The sequence below is a fragment of the Genypterus blacodes genome, unplaced genomic scaffold, assembly GCF_046128005.1.
Source record: "Genypterus blacodes isolate CSIRO-AG114 ecotype Tasmania unplaced genomic scaffold, CSIRO-AGI_Gbla_v1 ptg000243l_1, whole genome shotgun sequence".
NCBI lineage: Eukaryota > Metazoa > Chordata > Actinopteri > Ophidiiformes > Ophidiidae > Genypterus > Genypterus blacodes.
In genome coordinates this window covers 310001-330000 of record NW_027467041.1, presented here as the reverse complement: position 1 = coordinate 330000, position 20000 = coordinate 310001, and the positions used below count along the sequence as shown (strand labels likewise).

General features: G+C 49.9%; 3 protein-coding genes across 8 annotated transcripts in view; all 3 read right to left on the bottom strand.

Moving 5' to 3' along the window:
* LOC143016770 (SHC-transforming protein 4-like) overlaps window positions 1-1253 on the bottom strand; it is a 2698-nt gene extending 1445 nt beyond the window's left edge. The window contains exons 1-3 of the mRNA XM_076171257.1: window positions 997-1253; window positions 647-724; window positions 55-533 (exon numbers count right to left, since the gene is read on the bottom strand). Coding sequence (XP_076027372.1) covers window positions 55-533; window positions 647-698 — 531 coding nt within the window. The 5' untranslated portion in view covers window positions 699-724; window positions 997-1253. The remainder of the gene's footprint in view (window positions 1-54; window positions 534-646; window positions 725-996) is intronic.
* Window positions 1254-2274: 1021 nt separating this feature from the next.
* On the bottom strand, window positions 2275-15284 carry secisbp2l (SECIS binding protein 2-like). 6 transcript variants are annotated; one of them, XM_076171253.1, is made up of 18 exons: window positions 15096-15284; window positions 11371-11591; window positions 10391-10718; window positions 10132-10270; window positions 9139-9362; window positions 8681-8818; window positions 8452-8574; window positions 8240-8350; window positions 7974-8141; window positions 7570-7711; window positions 7290-7483; window positions 7065-7197; window positions 6795-6957; window positions 5849-6069; window positions 5571-5725; window positions 5250-5469; window positions 2721-5168; window positions 2275-2586 (listed from the first exon to the last, which is right to left on the bottom strand). In XM_076171253.1, exons 1-17 carry the CDS (start codon window positions 15114-15116, stop codon window positions 4549-4551), a joined length of 3321 nt encoding a protein of 1106 aa, XP_076027368.1. In that variant the 5' UTR covers window positions 15117-15284; the 3' UTR covers window positions 2275-2586; window positions 2721-4548. The 6 variants fall into 6 exon arrangements, with proteins under 6 accessions (XP_076027368.1, XP_076027367.1, XP_076027365.1 ...); XM_076171252.1 differs by having other exon boundaries at window positions 2737-5168; XM_076171250.1 differs by having other exon boundaries at window positions 2741-5168.
* Window positions 15285-15589: 305 nt separating this feature from the next.
* The window catches only part of cops2 (COP9 signalosome subunit 2), a 5806-nt gene continuing 1395 nt past the window's right edge, over window positions 15590-20000 (bottom strand). The window contains exons 6-13 of the mRNA XM_076171270.1: window positions 19932-20000; window positions 19635-19809; window positions 19368-19546; window positions 19198-19250; window positions 18675-18772; window positions 18500-18582; window positions 16658-16716; window positions 15590-16102 (exon numbers count right to left, since the gene is read on the bottom strand). The exon at window positions 19932-20000 is cut by the window's right edge and continues 9 nt beyond it. Coding sequence (XP_076027385.1) covers window positions 15958-16102; window positions 16658-16716; window positions 18500-18582; window positions 18675-18772; window positions 19198-19250; window positions 19368-19546; window positions 19635-19809; window positions 19932-20000 — 861 coding nt within the window. The 3' untranslated portion in view covers window positions 15590-15957. The remainder of the gene's footprint in view (window positions 16103-16657; window positions 16717-18499; window positions 18583-18674; window positions 18773-19197; window positions 19251-19367; window positions 19547-19634; window positions 19810-19931) is intronic.

The window sequence follows — 20000 nt, the reverse complement described above, 5'->3', positions numbered from 1 at the left end:
GAAGAAGATGGACACAGGATGAAGAAGTGATGGACAGAGCAATGCTCCACGTACCTTGATGTGATAATGAACCACTCTGCTCAATCTGCAGCCGTCTCCTGCAGAGGACGTCTTCAGACAGTGAGGGGGACAGCCGGGCGTCCAGGGGAGACTCGCCATCTGATGCAGGCTGATTGGTCTCTTCATGCACTGGAGCGCAGACAGGGCTTGAGTCTGACTTTGAGTCGGACAAAGTCTCCGATTCGGCCCCAGGTCCCAATCCGTCCTGGGTAAGGGTCTGTCGGTGGCTCCGTCCCTCGGCCTGCTGGTCTGTCCCCTCAGCAGTGAGATAGGACTGTGCAGTCTGATGCGTGGGATGAAGCCCCTCAGGGTGGACGGCCCGTGGTCTGCGGGGGTCGGGGGCTCCAGCTGGGTGAAGTCAGACTCAAAGCAAAGGTCACTCTTCAGAGGCAGCGCTCTTTGAGGACGGTCCTCCAGAGGGGACAGGGAGTCGTTGCGGAGACGACTGTACTTGGTGCGCTGCAGCATGCTGGCTGAGGATGAAAGCAACGTGATCAGCCACGCCACACACTGAGTCTCATTGAAGGATTGTGTGTGTGTGTGTGTGTGTGTGTGTGTGTGTGTGTGTACAGCAGTGAGGAGCCACCTGGGATGTGAGCTGTGTGTGTTCTCAGCCTGGGTGAAGTCTGCGCTCTCATACTCAGAGACCTGGGACAGCACAGATCTGAGACGACACAAAATCACAAACTAGATCACAGAAATGACAAGCTGGAAGTTTGCGAGGACACATTGGTTCACTTAAACTATAGAGAAGAGAGCAGGAGGGGAGAGGAGAGGAAAGGAGGCACAGCATGCACATCACATTAAAGTCTGACCCTCATTTGAGTCCAGATCCTGACAGCAAATCTCTCTAACAAATCATCTCTTTGAGCATCTGGCATGTTGTTGATTGTTGATTTCTAGCTCCCCTGTCTGCTGCATTGTGTTCCAGCTCACCTGTGTGTGTCTGAGGACGTCCTGTGCAGCCTGGACTCCTCTCACGCTGAACACCGTCCCATCCTGCTGCTGTGTGGACGCTCTCAGTCTCTCTGTCAGCTCGCCGGTGTCTCCTGCTCTCCTTCACTTCCCGCCCAGGCTAACTTTCCTCCTCTCTGTCCGTCCGTCCGTCTGTCTGTCTGAGGCTGAGCAGAGCTTTTATGAATCAACTTTGTCTGTTTTATGAATGAGAAGCTCCCCTCGCTCTTCCTCCCTCTCTCTCTCTCTATGACTAAGCATGCAGATGAATGTGTGAATGGAGCAGAGAGATTGACAGACAGCTCCTGAGGCTCGCTCCCCCTCCCTCAACCATAAACTACCAGCCAATCACGGGCAGGCAGGGTGACTCATGCTGTACACACACACACACACACACACACACACACACACACAGACTGAAGCAGGGCAGATACAGTACATTGGAGCGCCATCCTTCTCTTCTTTCATTAGTTGCACCTCAGAGATGATATTTCACCAAAATAAGGTTTAAATGAAGAAAAAATCAATTAACCAAGTGAACCTGCTTCAAAATGACCTCAGTCCCTTTTGTCCTCACACAGTAAGAGGACTTTAAAGGAGACCTGCACCCCCGTTTGGTCCTCTAAGGGTGGATGATCTTATTGTTCACATCACAGAATAAAGCAGTTACATCTGTACGGTAAAGCTGGAAGTTCTTACAACAATAAATCAAACCACAAAGCAGACCGGTGCCTCTGCGTCTTCACATTGCACAAAACTCCAAGCCTGTGGGTGCAGAGGGTCAGAGTTCATTTGATGTGTTCACATATCCACAAAGAAACGCTGAGTCATCGATCGGAGAGCAGTTGAAGCACAAACTACAGTGACACACAAGCAGAATTACACAATAAAAGACACTCCTGTGCTATTAAAATCACCTGCGTACACACGAGGAAGAGGATACAGATGATTTGCATGTCTGTATGATTCTTATCAGGCAACGACTGCAGTGTTTTACATACTTACAACACAGAACAGATGATTATCTCTCCCACTGTACAGAGATCAGACCCAGAGTGAGCAGCAGAAACACTAAACCCTGAGCTGAAACCTTTTTCTGCCCTCAGCTTTCCGTCTTCACAGTTGCAGCTTGAGAAGAGCGTCCACGCTTCACCGTCACGTCTCCAGCGGCGCTTTGTCGCCTCCTAGTGGCCGTGAAATAAAACTACAACCTGTGTGGCAGCGGCAACCATCTCATAAAAGACAAAAGGAGTCAGCTGGTTTACTTAAAACAACATTTTAATGATATTAATCATCAGTCCATACAGTTTAAGTAGAACGGGGTTATGAGAAACAGATCTAGAACAACGTTTGCTAGTGATGTACAGCCTGGAGGAGACAATCTTAAATATCCATAGAAAGATGAGGAACACGCTGAAAAAAGTTCAGTTAAACTTCAATTAACCTTTTTTTTTTTGTTCACATTAGTTACAAGTTACAAGAACCAGTACTGTATTTACATAGTGCAAAGACAACACGTGATGTCATTAACATACTGCAAACACTTTGATGGAAGCCATAGTGACAAGAAGCCTACACACTCACTCACGCACACACACACACACACACACACACACACACACACACACACACACACACACACACACACACACACACACACACACACACACACACACACACACACACACACACACACACACACACACACACACACACACACACACACACACACACACACACACACACACACACACACACACACACACACACACACACACAGCGTACCTTTTATCACACCTGCAGGATCCTCAGTGTGATAAACAGCACACTGATCTCTCCATCTCAGGGCTTTACGCTGCTACAGACCCACACACACACACACACACACACTAACCCACAGCTCACTATGTTATTCACTATCAAACACCTTTATCAAACCCAACTGATCAAATGTTAAACTATCAAATGGCTTTAAGAACAGGGTGAGTGTCTTTAATACGATGCAAAAGATCTTTCCTACACTTTCTGTATTTACACGCGTGTGACAATGAACATGTGCAGAATGGGAGGGGGCGGGGGGGGAGGGGCGGTGAAAACATGGAGCAGCTTTCAGGCTTGCAAAAACATTGAAAGAACAGATCATTTGGGACATTAGTAAGCGACTTCATCAGGATTTATAAAAGTATCCAAACCAGGATGAATCAGATCTGATGAAGAGGAGGAGAGAAGCCCAGGGGACGGCTCAGAGCCACGCCCCCTCTGTTATTAAAGTCCAGAGAAGTAAACAGGTCAATATCGCAAAGCGTGAAGACACGCAGGAGAAGCACAGGGGCAGGTTACACACACACACACACACACAGCTGGGCTTTCTTCTTAGAAGTCATTAATCTGAATACATACTGGGACACTGAAGATTAAAAAGCTGTCTCTTATAGGGGACAGAGCACTTCATCACCATCTTCATCACAGGAACATCAAGGTGCTGCACTGATGAACGCAGCAACAGAACCCCCCCACACTGAATCCTACACACACACACACACACCCACACAGGCCAACCAAGGGGGGGGGAAAGAGTTCCTAAAAGCCCGTCTCTCCTCCTCTCCTGGAGCTGTGAGGTTGAAACACACGGGTGATGCTTGAAGGTAAAGCTAATAAACACGGCAAAAAGAAAAGATATCAGCCAAATCACACGGCAAAGTCAAAATGCAGAGGATGAGCCTGTGACGCTCTCTGTGCCCCAACGCAGACGAGAGGCCGACTCCAGACGGGAGCTGGAAGGTTCCGCCGGCGGCGGCGGCGGCGGCTCTACGTTTACGCCTCTCACACACTGAAGTCCCCGACTCTGGCAGAGTTCAGTTTCAGAGGAGGAAAAGAAAAAAAAGAAGCAAAACAACGTCCCTCTGGATTCAAGTGTAAACAGGTTCAGGGCCACAGAGCGACTTTAACGTACGAGACTGGTGATGTGTTTAAGAAGGGAGAGTGTGGAGAGGAGAGGAGAGGAGGAAGAGAGGAGAGGAGAGGAGAGGAGAGGAGAGGAAGAGAGGAGAGGAAGAGAGGAGAGGGGAGGAGAGGAGGAGAGGAGAGGAGAGGAGAGGAAGAGAGGAGAGGCCGAGGAGAGGCCGAGGAGAGGCCGTGTAGTGTGTGTGTGTGTGTGTGTGTGTGTGTGTGTGTGTGTGTGTGTGTGTGTGTGTGTGTGTGTGTGTGTGTGTGTGTGTGTGTGTGTGTGTGTGTGTGTGTGTGTGTGTGTGTGTGTGTGTATGCGCGTCTCGTTTGGTCAGCACCCCCGCCTGCTGCAAGTTGGTCGGCTTGGGTTATTGGTGTGTGTGTGTGTGTGTGTGTGTGTGTGTGTGTGTGTGTGTGTGTGTGTTGGTCAGTTGGTTGGTTGGTTGGTTGGATACCTGAGATAATGTCTTTAGAGTTAGGATTTAGGAGAAATCATGACGCAAATGTGAAGAGTGGTGTGTGAGGAGAGAAACAGAGGAGGGAGGGAATGAGTGTGAGGACAGAGGCAGGAGGAGAGGAGAGGTGACATCAACCAGTGACCTTCTTAACCTCCACCTGCTCCTTGCCCTCCTCCTCTGCGATGTCTGCTGAATCCAGCTCCTCGTCGTCGTCGCTCTCCCCTTGCTCGTCCTCCTCCCCCTCCTCGTCTTCCTCCGTGCTCTCCTGGCTCTTCCCCAGCTGCAGGTTCTCCAGGGTCTTGGACACCCAGGACTCGATGCGGCTGCTGAGCGTGGGCACCTCCACGGAGATGGGCTCCGGAGTGTAGTCCTCCTCCTCCTCTTCCTCCTCCTCGGCCTCCTCCAACATCCCGGGCACCAGGGTGGAGGTGGTGGAGGTGATGGAGGAGTTCAAGCGGTCCCTGCAGCTCCCGTCCAGTGAGCCCGTCTCCGTGCTCTGCTGAGAGGCCAGCTCCAGCTTGTCGTCCACACGGACCTCGTCTCGCTCGCCGCCGCCGCCACCACTGCCCTGCGTCGGCGCTCCTGCTCTGGGCTGGAGAGGGGAGGGGCCGGGGGGAGCGGCGCTGACGGTGGGTGCAGCGGGCTCATTGTCTTTCTGGGAGGCGGCGGCGGCAGGAGAGGGTTGACTTGGCTCCGCCTCTGCAGGCTCCAGGGCATCTGAGGTCTCCACCATACTCCTCCAGTTGGTTTCTGTACAGAATGAATGGAGTTACTGACACTGGAGAGCTGAGGAGGTGAGGAAGAGGAAGAGGGAGAGAGGCCGTGTCTTACCGTAGTCCTTCTCATTGACCTCTGAGATGGGCTCAGAGAAGATGGAGCAGAAGGAGGTGGCGGAGGCGGCGGAGGGGTTGCGTGAGTGTCCCATGTGGTGTGTGACCTTCTTGACGTTCTTGATGGCCTCCTCAGCCTGCTCCTGCTCCAGAGCAGACACCATGTCTTTGTACGCCTTCCTGGCCTCTTCGGTCAGAGACACCAAGCGGTTGAACAGAGCCTGCAGGCGGAAAAGGAGTTAGACCAAGGTCACAAGAGGCACGGGTTCAAAAGAGGAAGATGGTGGCTGCTTAACACACACACACACACACACAGCCTCACCTCAGCTCCGGAGAAGTTGAAGATGCCGACCACACTGACAGGCACCAGCTTGTTGACGCAGCGTCCCAGAGCCTTCCTGCCCAGAGCAAACACAAAGGGGATCTCCTGCTCCCGGGCCATCGCTATCACATTGTACAAAGCTTCATCCAGACCTCCTGCACACACACACACACACACACACACACACACACACAAAGGCAAGGACAGATTGTGTAAATGTGTCATTCATAGGATTCATAAGGATCTATGTGTGGGCTGAAGGTGTCTGGGCCTCTGACCTTTGGCCTGGATCTTCTCACAGTTGGGTGAGATGACCACACATTTGATCTTGTGCAGCTTCATGTGCTTGGTGACTTCCCTCAGGCCCATGACCAGGCGCCGCTTGGACTTGGCCTTGGTGGGGTCCTTCTGGTAGACCCGCTCCTGGAATCGGACCAGCTCCTGCAGCAGCATGGTGACGCTCTCGTCGATCTCCTTGCTCAGCACCTGGTTGCAGTACCTGCAGGGGGAAGTACAGGACGGGATCAGACCCTCAGATCCATCAGATCCCTCAGATCCCTCAGATCCATCAACCTCTATGGAGTCTGAAGAGTTCAGGACTCTGATTCTAATCAGGAGTCTTCTTGCCTGTGTTATTCTTATTAGCAAATGACAGAAGAAGAGCAGAATCACTGAGTTGTAAATGTCTGATCCTTTTCATCTCAGTGATACTTAATGAGAACAGTGTTTCCAGTTCATTCTTCAGCTTCCACATTTGTTCCTCAGTAACACGCGAGTGTTGACGTGTGTGTGGCCTGAGGACCGAGCGTCTCCGGTGGCCAGAGGCGAGGGGAGGAGCTTGGCAAGTCTAAATGTAAAGTGTGTTAGAGACGGGTGGGCTAGGACAATGGGTCTACAGCGGAGGACACCGGGGGACAAAGACGCGTCTGTGATCACTGGCATACGTTTTTGCTGAGAGGGGCCAATGTGCTCGGCATCTGTGGCGTTATCTACAAGTCTTTATTGTATAGTTCCGCCCTTAAAAACACCCAGTAACTACTGGGCTATGCTCGTCACCGCCAAGAGTTTGGGACTTTGGCGGTGGGACGAACATTTCTGTCGTTGATCCCTTTGTGTTTCCACAACGTGAACTTCTATTCTGTGAACTTTAATTCCTACAGATGTTCTTCCCTGTTCAGAGATCTGCTTCTGTGGGCCAAGTGGGTAAAAAGACAAAGTGCTCACTCTCTGAAGCGCCGGCTGTGGATCTTGGTGATGGCGTTGGAGGCCATGGGGCTCCCGATGCCGGAGCTGGCGGGGGAACCCTGTGACACCGGGGTGATGCTGTATGGAGAGTTCTGACTGGCCGGGGACAGGGAGGCGTCGCTGGGCATGCTCAGACCGTTCTCTGCAGCGACAACACAACACAACACAGCAGCACAGTTAGGCACAGAGACGTACGGACGAGATTACACACTGTTCTCTTCGTAAGCTGACTTGTGATCCTGTGCTCACCTTCTTGAGAGGCAGGCTCCTGTGTGAGGTCATCAGTAAAGTGTAAATACTCGTCTCCAGGCTCCTCCTGGCCTGGAGTATCCTGCTCCACCGGCGTCTTCCCTTTCTTCCCCTCGCGCTCCTTCAAGATAATCTATAGAAACAGATGAGGCAAAGCTTTAAGGAGGAACATCTGGAGGACTGGGTGAGATCCTGGTTCATCGTCCTCTGATCTGATCCCTCTACCTTCTTTAGGGCTGTAGGTCGTTTGACTTTAGGGAGCTCCCTCTCTTTCCCTCGCTTGATGCGGGGTGCGGTGGAGTCCAGGGCGTTGTGTGGAGCAGAGTACGGCTGCTGCTGCTGCTGCTGCTGCTGCTGGCCCTTTAACATGGAGGGAACGATGGCAGACCCAGAAGCGTGGAATGGAGTGGTGGTACCAACTGGAGGGAACACAAGAGTCAAGATAAAAGACAACTACCAACAGTGTGAGTTAGCTTGTACTTCACACGCACACACACACACTTACCTGTGTAAGAGAGTGGCTTAGTGTTGGTGATCTGTCTGGCCTTCATAGCCTGCTGATGTTTCTCCAGAGCAGCCAGCATGTCACCCAGATCCAGAGGGACAGGACTCTTACTCTTCTTCCCTGCTGCTTTGGTGAACGCCTCCTGTCGGGCAAAACCACAGAAGAAGAACAGGATCGCATGGATTAGATCTCTCAACTCAAACAGGGGCCAAACTGATGACAAGACTCACACACACACACACACACACACACACACACACACACACACACACACACACACACACACACACACACACACACACACACACACACACACACACACACACACACACACACACACACACACACACACACACACACACACACACACACACACACACACACACACACACACACACACACACCTGTAGCTTCTTCTGCTCCATGCTGATCTCAGAGTACTCCTGTGCGGTTGCCAGGGCAGCAGCCAGGGCCTTCTTCCTCTGGCTCTTGGCCCTCTTGGGCACCGAGGTGGTGATGGGGATGGGGGTCTGCACGATGTTGATGGGGGAGTTCTCTGGCAGGTTATCCAGCTGAGGATGAGTTTAGAGACGGTTTATAACATCAGTAACACTGAGAACCACAGAGAGCTGAGAGGCGGAGCTCTACAGGAGGAGGAGGCGGAGCTTACCAGGCTCTTGGGGAGTTTGGGTTGCGTCTGTGTCTGGGCCGGTGTGGACTCTGGTTTAGGGTTGCGTGGGGCAGCGCCTCCTGTGGCAAGATCTGGGAACTCATCTTCATCCTGTCAAACATGAGGGACAGATGTGAGCAGACGTGAGCTCTACCTCAACTTAAATCTCTATGTTGAGCGTCCTGCCTTGATGTCATGTGACCCTCTGTTACCTCAAAGTAGAGCGGCTCTGGGGTGAGCTCAGCTCCTGTGACCACTCCAGGCTGGAGCCTTCGTTCTCCTTGGTTGATGTTGGGGTTGGGCTGTGCTCGGCTGGGATAACCACCGGGGAAATCCTGACAGGAAGAGACGGAGGGACGAGAGCGAGGGTCAGAGCGAGGGTCAGAGCCGTGTGTGTGTTTGTAAAAGAGTGATGCTCCGTGTGCATCTAGAGGGGCGTACCTGTGAGAAGTTCCTCTGCTCTGGGATCTTCCTCTGGTCTGCTCTGTGGAACTGGCCGTTCCTGTCCCCCCAGGGCTTCTGGGTAGCCTGAGAGGCTGCGTGGACCCAGCCGCCTGTCATGACCCCGGCCTCCACTCCCTACAGAGAAGAGGAGAAGAAGAAGAATTAATAAGAAAGAAGAAGCAGCGATGTCACAGGTGCTGATGACATCATCGGTCACAACTGAATAACTCCAGTCTAAATGACTGCAGGTACAGGTGTGAGGTCCTGTGGCTGTTCAGACAGGATATCCTGTTTGCTCTCTCTGGAATGACTGTGACCTCAACAAAGCTTCTGGGACTTAACCCCTCCCTGTCCTCCTGCCTCTCTCTGATGTGAGGTCAAGCATGGATAGCTACCAGTGGAAACATTGACACAAACGCTGATCTGGTGGTTCAAGCCGTGACTCTCCAACATACCACGGCTGCTGCCGAGGTCTCGGCCGTGCGCTGAGCGGCGCCGGTGGTCTGGTTGTGTTTGGGGCTGCAGTAGCCGCTGTCGCTGTCGATGTCCGCCTCGCTGGCCCCCTGCTCGTTGTAGCTGTCCGGCGTGTGCGACGCTCGTCTCCTCTTGGTCCGGTTCTTACACAGCAGGGGGCTCGCCCGCTCGGCACCGCACCGGCCCGCCGCCTCACCGGGGTAATCTGGCAGAGGAGGAGGGAGGGAGAGAGAGAAAGAGAGAGAGAGAGAGAGAGAAACGTATTCAGGCACCGGGACAAAGACAGAAAGCTATCAGGAGGAATCAGACTGCTATCACTGTGATCAGGCAACATTCTGCTCTCACTCATCTCAAAGTAGAAAGTATCAAATTTGCAGCGATCCAAACACTAAAGCAGCTGATCAGAGAGATAAGCACGCCCTCGCCCTGGGAGGAGGACAGAGTCGCCGTATTGTGCTGCTGATGTTGATGCTGTGTGTGTGTGTGTGTGTGTGTGTGTGTGTGTGTGTGTGTGTGTGTGTGTGTGTGTGTGTGTGTGGACGGTTCGGTGGATGTGTTTTGACCTACTTCACTTCAAAACTAAAAAAAGTAACAGGTTACATAAGGGGGAGAGAGAGAGAGAGAGAGAGAGAGAGAGAGAGCAGATCTGAGCGGGGGGAATTCTAAACTACCAGAACAGGCTCATTAACATTCTCCTCAACAAAGGGCCTCATTGCTGCACACATGGAAAAACTCTGCAACTGGAAATTCTGCATTCTTCTTCCTGTAGAAGTCAGGAACAGGCATCAGTACGTTAAGACCAGATACTGGCAGTGTGTGTACGACAACATCAATTAAAACAAAGTGGCATTTCTGTAGCCTTGGGTTCCTTTCTGTCACAGAGAAAGAAACACGCAAACATGTTTGATTGTCACAACAGATGACCTGGTGTGTGACATCTTGCACGTTACAGAGAGGCGGTGGCGTATTCTTACCCGTCTGCTGCGCCGCATCCACCAGCAGCACTGTTTTGGTTCGACCGTCGGGCCCCAAGGTGCACACTTCCTTCTGCACGGCTACATTCCTGGTCGGGGGCCGGCGACCCCTCGGAGGCTGGCAGACGCCCAACTGCTGCTGGAGGGGGAAAGAGAGGCAGGGCGGGTTCAGCAGAAGATAAAGGGAGGATGAGGAGGGACGACCCTGTGACGTCAAAGGGCCAGAGCAAGGAGCCAAAAGCTTTATGACCTCCTGTACCTTCGGGAGAGCGGTGGGTCGGATCAGGCCACGCCCCCGCTGGCTGGCCATGCCGTACGCTTGTCCCAAGGGCAGAGGCCTGTCGCCGACATCTGCAGAAACCGGGTTGACCACCCCGGTCTGCACCGGCCCCCCGTAGGAGCCGGGGAAGGGCTGGTAGAAGCCCATCACAGGGGGGCAGGGGGCCGGCATGATCTGGTAGTAGGCGTAGTCGTTGGATACGGGGGGCTGGGGGGAGGACAGGATGGGGTAGGCCAGGTACGGACCACCGGGGCCGGGGTTGGGCTGCTGCCAGCGCAGGTCCCCTCCATTATACATCGGGTGCTGCCTGTGAAGGAGAGAGGAGGGGAAACGTGTTCAAACAGCTGAGCAGACATGCTTAGATTCAACAGGAAGTGTGCTCCTTTACATGGGACTCTAAAGCCAATTAGCAGTGTGAGAGGTCTTGGGGACCCTTTGAAGTGTGCTGGTGTGCATGATGGCAGGTTGACGGCTTTGTGTGCCGCATGCAGTTTGTCGATAAGGATCCAGAGGACATTTTGGCAGCCAGCTTTCTATAGAGGGCATTTCCTTGTATTCAAAGTAAAGAGGAAGGAAGCGGAGGAACGGATGTGTGTGTGTGTGTGTGTGTGTGCGTGCAGGACAGAGCAGATCAGTGTAAAGACAAAGGGGGGGCGACTGGAAACACAGATTGTGGTTTGCGGTGATTGTGAACTCTGGAGAGGGTGGAGTCCATTCATAATTAAGAAGTCTTTAAGAAGAGAACAATCAGGGCTTCTGGAGTGGAGAAGAACATCTGGGACGCAGTGTACAAACTTATTATAGTGTTGGTAAATGAGTTCATGCGTAAATTGTAAGATCCAGTGCATGCAGCTCAAAATGGGGGGCACCAGGTTTCTCCACAGTCCCAACAAGGTTTAGGTGAAGCCCCCCTCTCCCCCTCTCCCTCCCTCCCCCCTGCTGGGACAGACCAACTGTACCTGTTGGGTTGGTTCTCCTGGACAAAAGGGTAGCAGGTGATGAGGTAACTGGGTATGGGCGTGGTCTCTACTGCCCCACCGCCTCCACCTACACCCCCGGCACCTCCGCCGCCGCCTCCGCCTCCGCCCGCCTCTCCGGACAGACTCATGTTGACCAGGGAGCCTTCTAGGCCTTTCTTCTGCGGGATGAACGGTTCCACTTCGGCTGACAGTTTCACATCCTGCACACACACACACACGGACGAGACAAACCATAAGAGACACTTAGGCAGTGAAATCCCACAGTATACACACATTAGCGGTCAGTCTGATTGGCTCAACATGTGTGTGAGTGGCTTTTGAAGCAGAGCAGGAGTGTGAGGCTGCCTGGCCCGGGTGAGTGATGGCTCCTACACACTGAGCGGTCTGTTGGCTTGTTGTTCATGAAGCCCACCCTTCCATTCTCCACTCCGGCTGAGGCCATACCAGAGCCTACACACACTCCCAGCCCCGGCATTCAGGCCCGACTCATGACTACAAAGTCAAACCTATGACAGAGAGGGACGAGCCCGGCACACACGTTTCTTTAAAAAGTATCAACTCTATTACTGAATGCCTCAGAGAGAGAAAGACGTCCGATATCTTCAGGCGATCAGCGGCGTACGGAGCCTCCTTTCAAGCTGCCGCGCTGGATTAGTGGCAATCAAAGCTGAACGCTGCACTTCCTGCTCATGCTGCTCCGCTGGGAGGACGGCAATAAAACATTATCAAGCTACACAACAGGCACATAAAGCAGTGTGAGGTCAGAGGAACACCACACACAACCACCTGAGGGTTTAGACCGAGAACACCACACACACTCAAAGACATTCATGATTTCTTATGACGCTTAAGTCTTCAGTCACAACAGATGAATTAAAGAACTTAAACAGGAAGTCCGGAGGTGTTATAGTGAGCTTAACACAGTTTCCATCCTCTTATTGTGTAGTAAGATAATAGTGGATACACAATCAAAGCTGCTTTCACACCATGACAGCCATTCAAACACACACACACACACACACACACACACACAATGCCACTGGAAGCACGGCGACGCCTTCTTTTGCAGTAAACAAAACTATAAATACCTTCTGTATAAATTAGCCGAAGCAAATGATGGCACAGATTAACACGGCACCTCGTTAGTGTCAGAGACAAGAGAACGAGTCTGACTTCTTCATCACACACAAAGACATCGAGTCCTGATGTTTACGGATATGTCCTGTGTGTGTATGTGTGTGTGAGTGTTTAAGTGGAGGATCTGGATCAGTGTGAGGGCCAAACCTGGGAGGAATGTAAACGTAGAACCTGAACCAGCGAGCAGCACTGTTAGACTAAAATCTAAACAGCACTCTGGCAAAAACACAACTTCCTGTCCACTGCAGGGACAGAAGATGGGCCGATCAAGGATGGAGACAAAAATGAAACTCTATTCAATCTTACAGTGAGATATTTACAGCAGGAGAGGAGAGAGAAAGACAGAACGTCAACAGATTCAAAACGTTGCATATTGCACAACAGGTCACAGAGAGGCTCAAAGTTTAGATGATTGACAGATACCACGGTAACAGGCTGCACATTTCCCTGCACTGTCACAATAAAGGGATTGATTATAAAGTCACAGAGCCTCACGCTGCCTGTCTCACCTCTGATTTCCCCTCAGCAGTGTTGACTCTGGACTAATCCACAGCGGCGGCTCCGGACAAGAGGCCACATTAAAAAAATCATTGGCGTTTTGGAAAAAGGAGGGGTGAGGAAGGTTGACAGGGTTCAGAGGACAAAGACGCTCCCTCAGCCGTGGGGACGCATGAATCAAGTATCAGTGCCACCAGTGGATGTCATGCAGACAGACAGCCATTGTCTCCCACGGCTACCGACTGTGGGTGGCTCCTCACTTTTACTTGGGTTATCTATAGATCCCATCCTGCACACACACACACACACACACACACACACACGTGGAGCCTAGAGCCTGTTTAGCCAGTTTGGTAAAAAAAAAAGATCCAACTTCTATCACAACAAGTGACGATTTTCATAACAAACAGCAGCGTCGACACTCTGATTTAAATAAGGAAGGGTTTCCGTGCCACTGATCTGACGGGACGACACAAATGAGGAGATTGTTGTGAAGCAGGATTGTTAGGAGATTAAGAGGGGACGTTACTACAGGATAAGCTAATTACACAGAAGAGAAGCACGTCACCACATAACCCAGGCTCCGTCCAGGCTGAGGCTGGATGTGGAAATTGCAGCTACAAGTGGAAACATGCAAATAATTCAAATAAGTTGGAAAGGCACCCTGAGGAAACCTCTCTGAATCCAGCCATGGATCTGTGTGTGTGTGTGTGTGTGTGTGTGTGTGTGTGTGTTGCTTTTACAGTGAAAATAGATTGCGATTGTGGAAAAGGGCAGTGAGGTCAGAGCCAGATGTGCAGAGTGAGGACTGATTTGACTGGAAGCCACTGATCTCACAAGCCTGTGTTTGTGTAAGCGTCCACGCTCACACCACGTCCGCTCCTGTGGGGACGGGGAGGACACACACACATACACGTACACGCGCACACACACTAGACTGAATACATGTCAAACAGCGGAGGATCATCATGATTTCTTAAACCCGATTGATCAGAAAGGCCTAAAAGCTGCACCAGCATGGAGTTGGTCACAGAGTACGGCTATCATTTTGTTTATTGGCACAGATTTTAAAATTTAAACATGATTTTTGCTCATTGATATTAAGGGATAGACATATAGCATTTAAGCCTACATGTAAGCATGCATTTAAGAACTGCATGTATGTAAACCACATGTATCTGAACCCTTAAATTACTGGGATAATAAAGGGTGTTGTCCTTCTTCTTCTTAACAACACATCTGACTCTGGACATGTGTCAGTCACGCGTCATTAATCAGCTCCTACCTGAACACAGGCGGAATGTCAACACGCACACACAACCTAACTGACCTGAAGTTACCCCGAGCTCGATCTTAAATCTTAACTCCACATCTGAGCAGCAGCAGAGAGAGACGGAGACATGCAGAGGAATGTCATACATGCAGCAGAACCAGACATTCCTCCAGTGACGATCCTCCTCTCCTTCCTGACAACAGCCTCCTCATTCACACACACTCGGCTCAACATGACTGGACGCTTTTGTAAAAGTGAAACACACGGAAACATTACAGAATTAAACATACCTCGTTTTCAGCTGCGGCTCTGATTAAAAAACGAGCAGCACCAACGGATGACAGCTCGGTTAGCCTGAAGCTAGCTGAGCTAAGCTAAGCGTTAAACGACTCGCTGGACGCAAAGCACAACAATTACCACCGTGACGAACTGAGTCGGTGGCTGTTTAGTTCAGACTGGGAAACGGATTCAGGACGACAGACGACACGAGCAGCTGTCGGTTGTCATTTTAATAACAGACAGTGTTCTCCTGTAGTGGCGTTAGTTAGCTCGCTAGCTCGCTCGCTATATCCCCGGACAAAAAACATGTCGCACCGTTACAACTCAACTCTGGCGTCACACGCTGCTACTTAAAGCCTGCACGACGCGACACGGCCGTTTACAAGCTATACATGTGAATAAAATCTAAAACAACATGAAGACGCCTTTGTGTTTTGAAGATAACGCCAGGTTCCGTGCGGGCCTGGCGGTGCAAAGTAGACAAACAGCCAGCAGAGCAGAGAACAGAGGAAAGTACCTTAGGGTCGCTTCCGTCCATGTCAGTCAGCAACACCGCATCAGTCCGTCACTCACCGCGGAGTGGACGTCAGGACGCCAGCGCTTTGAACCTCTTCATTGTGAATTAAAGTCAGTGAAGCTGTAGAGCGTCTGGCATGTAGACGCAGCCCGCTCCGGGAGTAAGAGGAGGGAGGGAGGGAGGGAGGGAGGGAGGGAGGGAGGGAGGAGGAGGATGCTGCGTCAGCTCGCTGCGCTGAGCTCCGGCCTGTAGCTCCAGTGCGCTGCTGTCAGGGAAGAAATGGGAGTCACCTGGAACGGAAGCCGCGGAGGCTCAAACGCGTTTCTGCTGGCTGACATGCACGGGCGTCACGAGTGCGGGGAGGAGTAGGAGGAACCCTTGAGCTTCAAAACGGTGAAACGCCTCAATAAGATGAAATATGTGAAGCCCGTGTTATTCCAGTTAAATACATTTTTATTTAACTACTCAATCAGCACAGTTATGAATCCTTTAAGTGCTGTGAGGAATCTGTTTATTACCACCAAGCAACAGTTTACACTGAAATGTGGTGAACAAGTTCCCATACACGTATGAAGCATCTGTGTTCTGCAAATGAAACAGTCGGCCAATCAGATACATGGAAAAACAAGAATAAAAGTTGGTGTCTCATCAGAACAAATACACACTTTGAAAAAGTTCTTGGGGGGAGGGGGAGGGGGGTTTCTGGGCGGTTGAGTCTTCTTGGTGGCATCATGAACCCCTGTGGTGTGTGTGTGTGTGTGTCTGGTCTCAGAGGGGTACACGTGAAGCAGCCCAGGAGCACACACTGCGTCGATGTATTCAAACATGCCATTTTCCTTGTCTCTTGATTTTTTTCATGCCATCATGTGAGCTTGCTGACAATGGCTTGGTTGAGTGAGTTCAGCTGATTTGTCCATTTGTCTAAAGCTGTGTACCGAGCGCCTCCTCTCTTCTGGTAATCCAGTTCTAGTAGCTGATTGACTTGGTCGATGCGGCCGTGGATCGTGCTGGAGAGAAAGAGCAAATCGGGCGCAGTGAGCAGAAGAAAAGGATGAAGATGCTTTAATACTATTTCTAGACACTAAACTCATTTACAGGTGGATTTTCTTGTGTGTGTGAGGTCACGACAACTAAACCAGGCTCCACTGATCTCCACATTTGAGAAACAAAATGATACTCTTGTTTAATAGATTTAAACAGATCACATCCACAACCTGGCAACAATGAAAGAAAGGTCAGGGCTAAGATTGTACGTGTTAAGGATTTTAAATCATCAGTTATGAGCCATTTAGAGTGGAGTTTCCCTTTCTACCATTCCTGTCAGTCACCCAGTGCAGCTGCAGTGTGAGGCTGTAGACATCAGAATGTCTGCTGGGTACGTTCATACTTCAGTATGCAAATCAATTAAGAGCAACAAGCAGCAGAAACTGTAAACTCAGAGCACATGACTGCTCTACCAGCCAACGGGTGCAAACTATGAGGAAATCAACTATTTTTAGATCAGGGACTAGTTCTTCCTTCTTAGAACAAATAATGAGTCGGCACATGTGAGCCAAACCTACTTATCCAAGATGCACTGGACCAGCAAACTCTCCACATCACACACATCGATATTCAGCTCCTGGAACACACAAGAGAGAGACACGGGTCATCGGCATGTTTGTAAACAAGTACAGAGTCACATTCAGCTCATTAACATACAACATGGACACGAGTGTTTGCAAGACATAATGTAGATATTTTGTGTCCGTGTGTGTGTGTGTGTGTGTGTGTGTGTGTGTGTGTGTGTGTGTGTGTCCGTCCGTGTGTGTGTGTACACTGAACAGTTGCACCTGATACATGAACATCCTTACTGCTACATTTAGGATGCACACAATTATTTCAGTCTGGTACTAAAAGCAAAGACAGCACCTTTATGCTGGTATTGCTTATTTATTGATGTATTATTACATATTGGGAGGGCCAGATGTTTATAGTGACCAATTATCAGCTTCTTTTGCTGCAGTCGGAGGGAAGGAAGTAAGCTGCCAAATTAACTTCTGCTAATGAATTTCCTACAAACTGCAGGTTTTCTCATTGCAGATCATTTTCTTGCTTCCCCTATTTATTGACATCTCACACACATACTTGTTCTCGAGCACTAAAGTCCTCCTGTGCTTCAGAACTCTTAATGCCTCTGCTACACGACTGTGACTCTTACAAACAGCTCAGGTAGAATCAGGGCCACACGTTCTACCTGCTCGTCTCCATATTGGCTCACACGCACAGATGAACTCGCTCAGCTCACACAAGAATCCCCCACAAATCTTATCCTTCTTCCTACTACTATTGGAGAGTGTGTGTGTGTTGGTTTGCAGTGACAGCAAGCACTATTCAGCTACTTGGCAGATCAGGGATCGGCCAAAAGCATCAGGTGCTTTTAATACTGTTTACATTCTTATATTCTGTTTTATTTGCAATCAATGAATGACGCAAATGATAGTAGAGGGAGAGGGGAGACGTGAATGGATGACATCGTTATCAGGAACGATGTCACAGTTGTTAATGACATCACTGACTCACACACACATTTCTCTGAGAGTCATACACTATCATGAAGGAGGGTTAGGGGTCAGGGGTCAGGCTGGGACGACGGGGGTGTAATCAATCTGAGTCATGAATCTGAGTCACGCAGGCCAGGTCTCACACCTTCACTCTAGCTGAGATCAACCCTGGCCTACTGAGCACAGCTCTACAATCAAAAGGCAATTCCTGACGGATTATAGCTCACAAACAAAGATGAAGGCGTTGTTGCTGCTCGACTTCTGTTTGTTATTTTCTCGTAATGACTTCTTCTCATGTAACGACTACGTGTAAGCCGACGTCATAAAGCAACCATCTCAGGTATGGGTGAGAGTGAGGGAGTGCTACAGCCTCGTCACATCCAGGAAACAAAGCCCGGCCTCATTTCACCCTTAATGCTTCTCTCCTGGCAGCTGGCAGATAATGCAGTCACGTCTGCTACTGTGGCGACCAACAAAGGCAGACACAACAGAGCTACACAACAGAGCTACACTGCGCTACACAAAGACCTATTTTTAGACAAGTGTTGTCTTTGAAAGTTGCAAATCATACTAATAACTACTTGCATTCACTTTCATTTGCGTTTGAGTATTATCTGTCTTCTTCCCTTTGTTTCTGTCCTTTACCAAGCAGACCTCTTTATTTATTAATGGGGCCAGTGAAGCTTTGGGACCGGGTCAACAATGTAAATAATTTAATTTAAATTAAAACACTTCCAGCACTTAAACAGGCCGTCAGTGGGAACGCTTTATAGCTGCAGTCTATTCTAAAGGAAGCTGATGGAAGAGAAAGATGATGAACAGAGGTTTACAGTGTCAGAGGTGTGTGTCAGCTGGACTTACCTTAGAAATGAAGGGGATGTGTATTCTCGTGTAAGGTTTGATGAGTTTTATAAGTACTTGAGTTCTAATGTTCCGCAGCAGCTCTGCAACGACACAACAACACAACAGCGTTAGCTCCGCTTCAGACACCAACACCATGTTTGACTGACTGATCTCTTCCCCGGCCTCCACTCACCCTCTATGTGCTCTCTAATGAACGGGTCGTCCATTATGTTACTGTGATTTGTTTTCAAGATTTTCTCAAATTCGGTGATGTCATTGTTTTGGTAGGCGCTGGAAGGACACACAAAGGTCACAGGTACATACGACAAAATGTGAAATATGTACAAAGAAACTAAGCAACTGGTTTGTTTTCATCCAGACTATGAGGAATAGACAGGGCTAATAAGGAAGCAGAACAAACTGTGAGGGGAACCTGAGGTCATGCCACACTTACATCTTACTTATACTCTTATATAATTATAGATACAGTTTACAAGACATTAATAACATCGATGACGTCTAGCATTTAGAAAAGACGGATAAAGTTTAGATTATATCATCAGACTGAGGTTTGTTTGTCTCAATGCTGTCTTGGCTTTGCCCTTTTGGACTCTGGTTAATCTGTGGCTATATCCGTCATTCTGTGCCTTTATACAGGCGAGGAAACGCTGATAGAGATCACGTCCGAAACCCTGAAGAGTCACAAACAAGCTTACCTTACTAAGTTTGTCATGGCTAGGATCTCTGGGTCATTTTTGTAAGGTTTGGCCTGTGGGGAAATGTGGACAGAGTTAAGCACAGCACTCAAACTTCAACTCAAAACTTGTTTGTGAACCGCAGAGTGTGTTTCTCTCTCTGATTCATTCATCCACAGCAGCTCTCACACCTCTTGGGAGTCAAAGGGGTTGATCCCAGACTTCATCAGCATGTTGGCCAGGACCAGGTACTTCAGGCACGTGGTCCTCCTCGGGCTCCCAGACTCGTCATAGTTTTTAAAGGCCTCAAAGAAGTCTGTGTGAGCTTTCTCAAACTCGCCCTCTCTCAGATGCATCTTCCCTCCGCACTCTGGCCGCCAACCGGAGAAGCACAAGTCAGCCACAAGCACTGCAAGTCACTGTTGTCTAAAAGAATGAGACGTGTGTAACTACCGTACCTCTGATGACTCCCATTATGAGCGGGTGAGGGATGGCAGACTTGATGTGAAGCGACTGCTCATATAAGGCCTTTAACTTCTTGTTGTTCTTCTGTGCCGTGTACATCTGGATCTCCAACGCGTAGATCTCCAACAGCTGTGTGCCTTTCTTCAGGTCGTCCTCTCCGTCATCCGTCTGGAATCCATTTGGTATCACAACACCATGATCAATCTTCCATAAAGGAATTTTTACCGGCTGCAATTTTCAAATTATAGACACATTCAGACAAAGACAAATATCAAAAACAATCTCTTTACCTGACATGACTGGTGAAGTTGTCTTAAGATCTTCTGCAGCTTCCCGTACTCTTCTCTCTCTAGGTACAG

What these genes read in the sequence shown, in the direction of transcription:
- secisbp2l (XM_076171253.1), bottom strand. Translation starts at nt 15,116, where the DNA reads ATGGACGGAAGCGACCCTAAG. An exon ending in GACCCACCGCTCTCCCGAAG is followed by an intron (nt 10,271 to 10,390) that starts GTACAGGAGGTC and finishes TTCCCCCTCCAG; the next exon opens with CAGCAGTTGGGCGTCTGCCA. An exon ending in CACAGCCGGCGCTTCAGAGA is followed by an intron (nt 6,070 to 6,794) that starts GTGAGCACTTTG and finishes TTCCCCCTGCAG; the next exon opens with GTACTGCAACCAGGTGCTGA.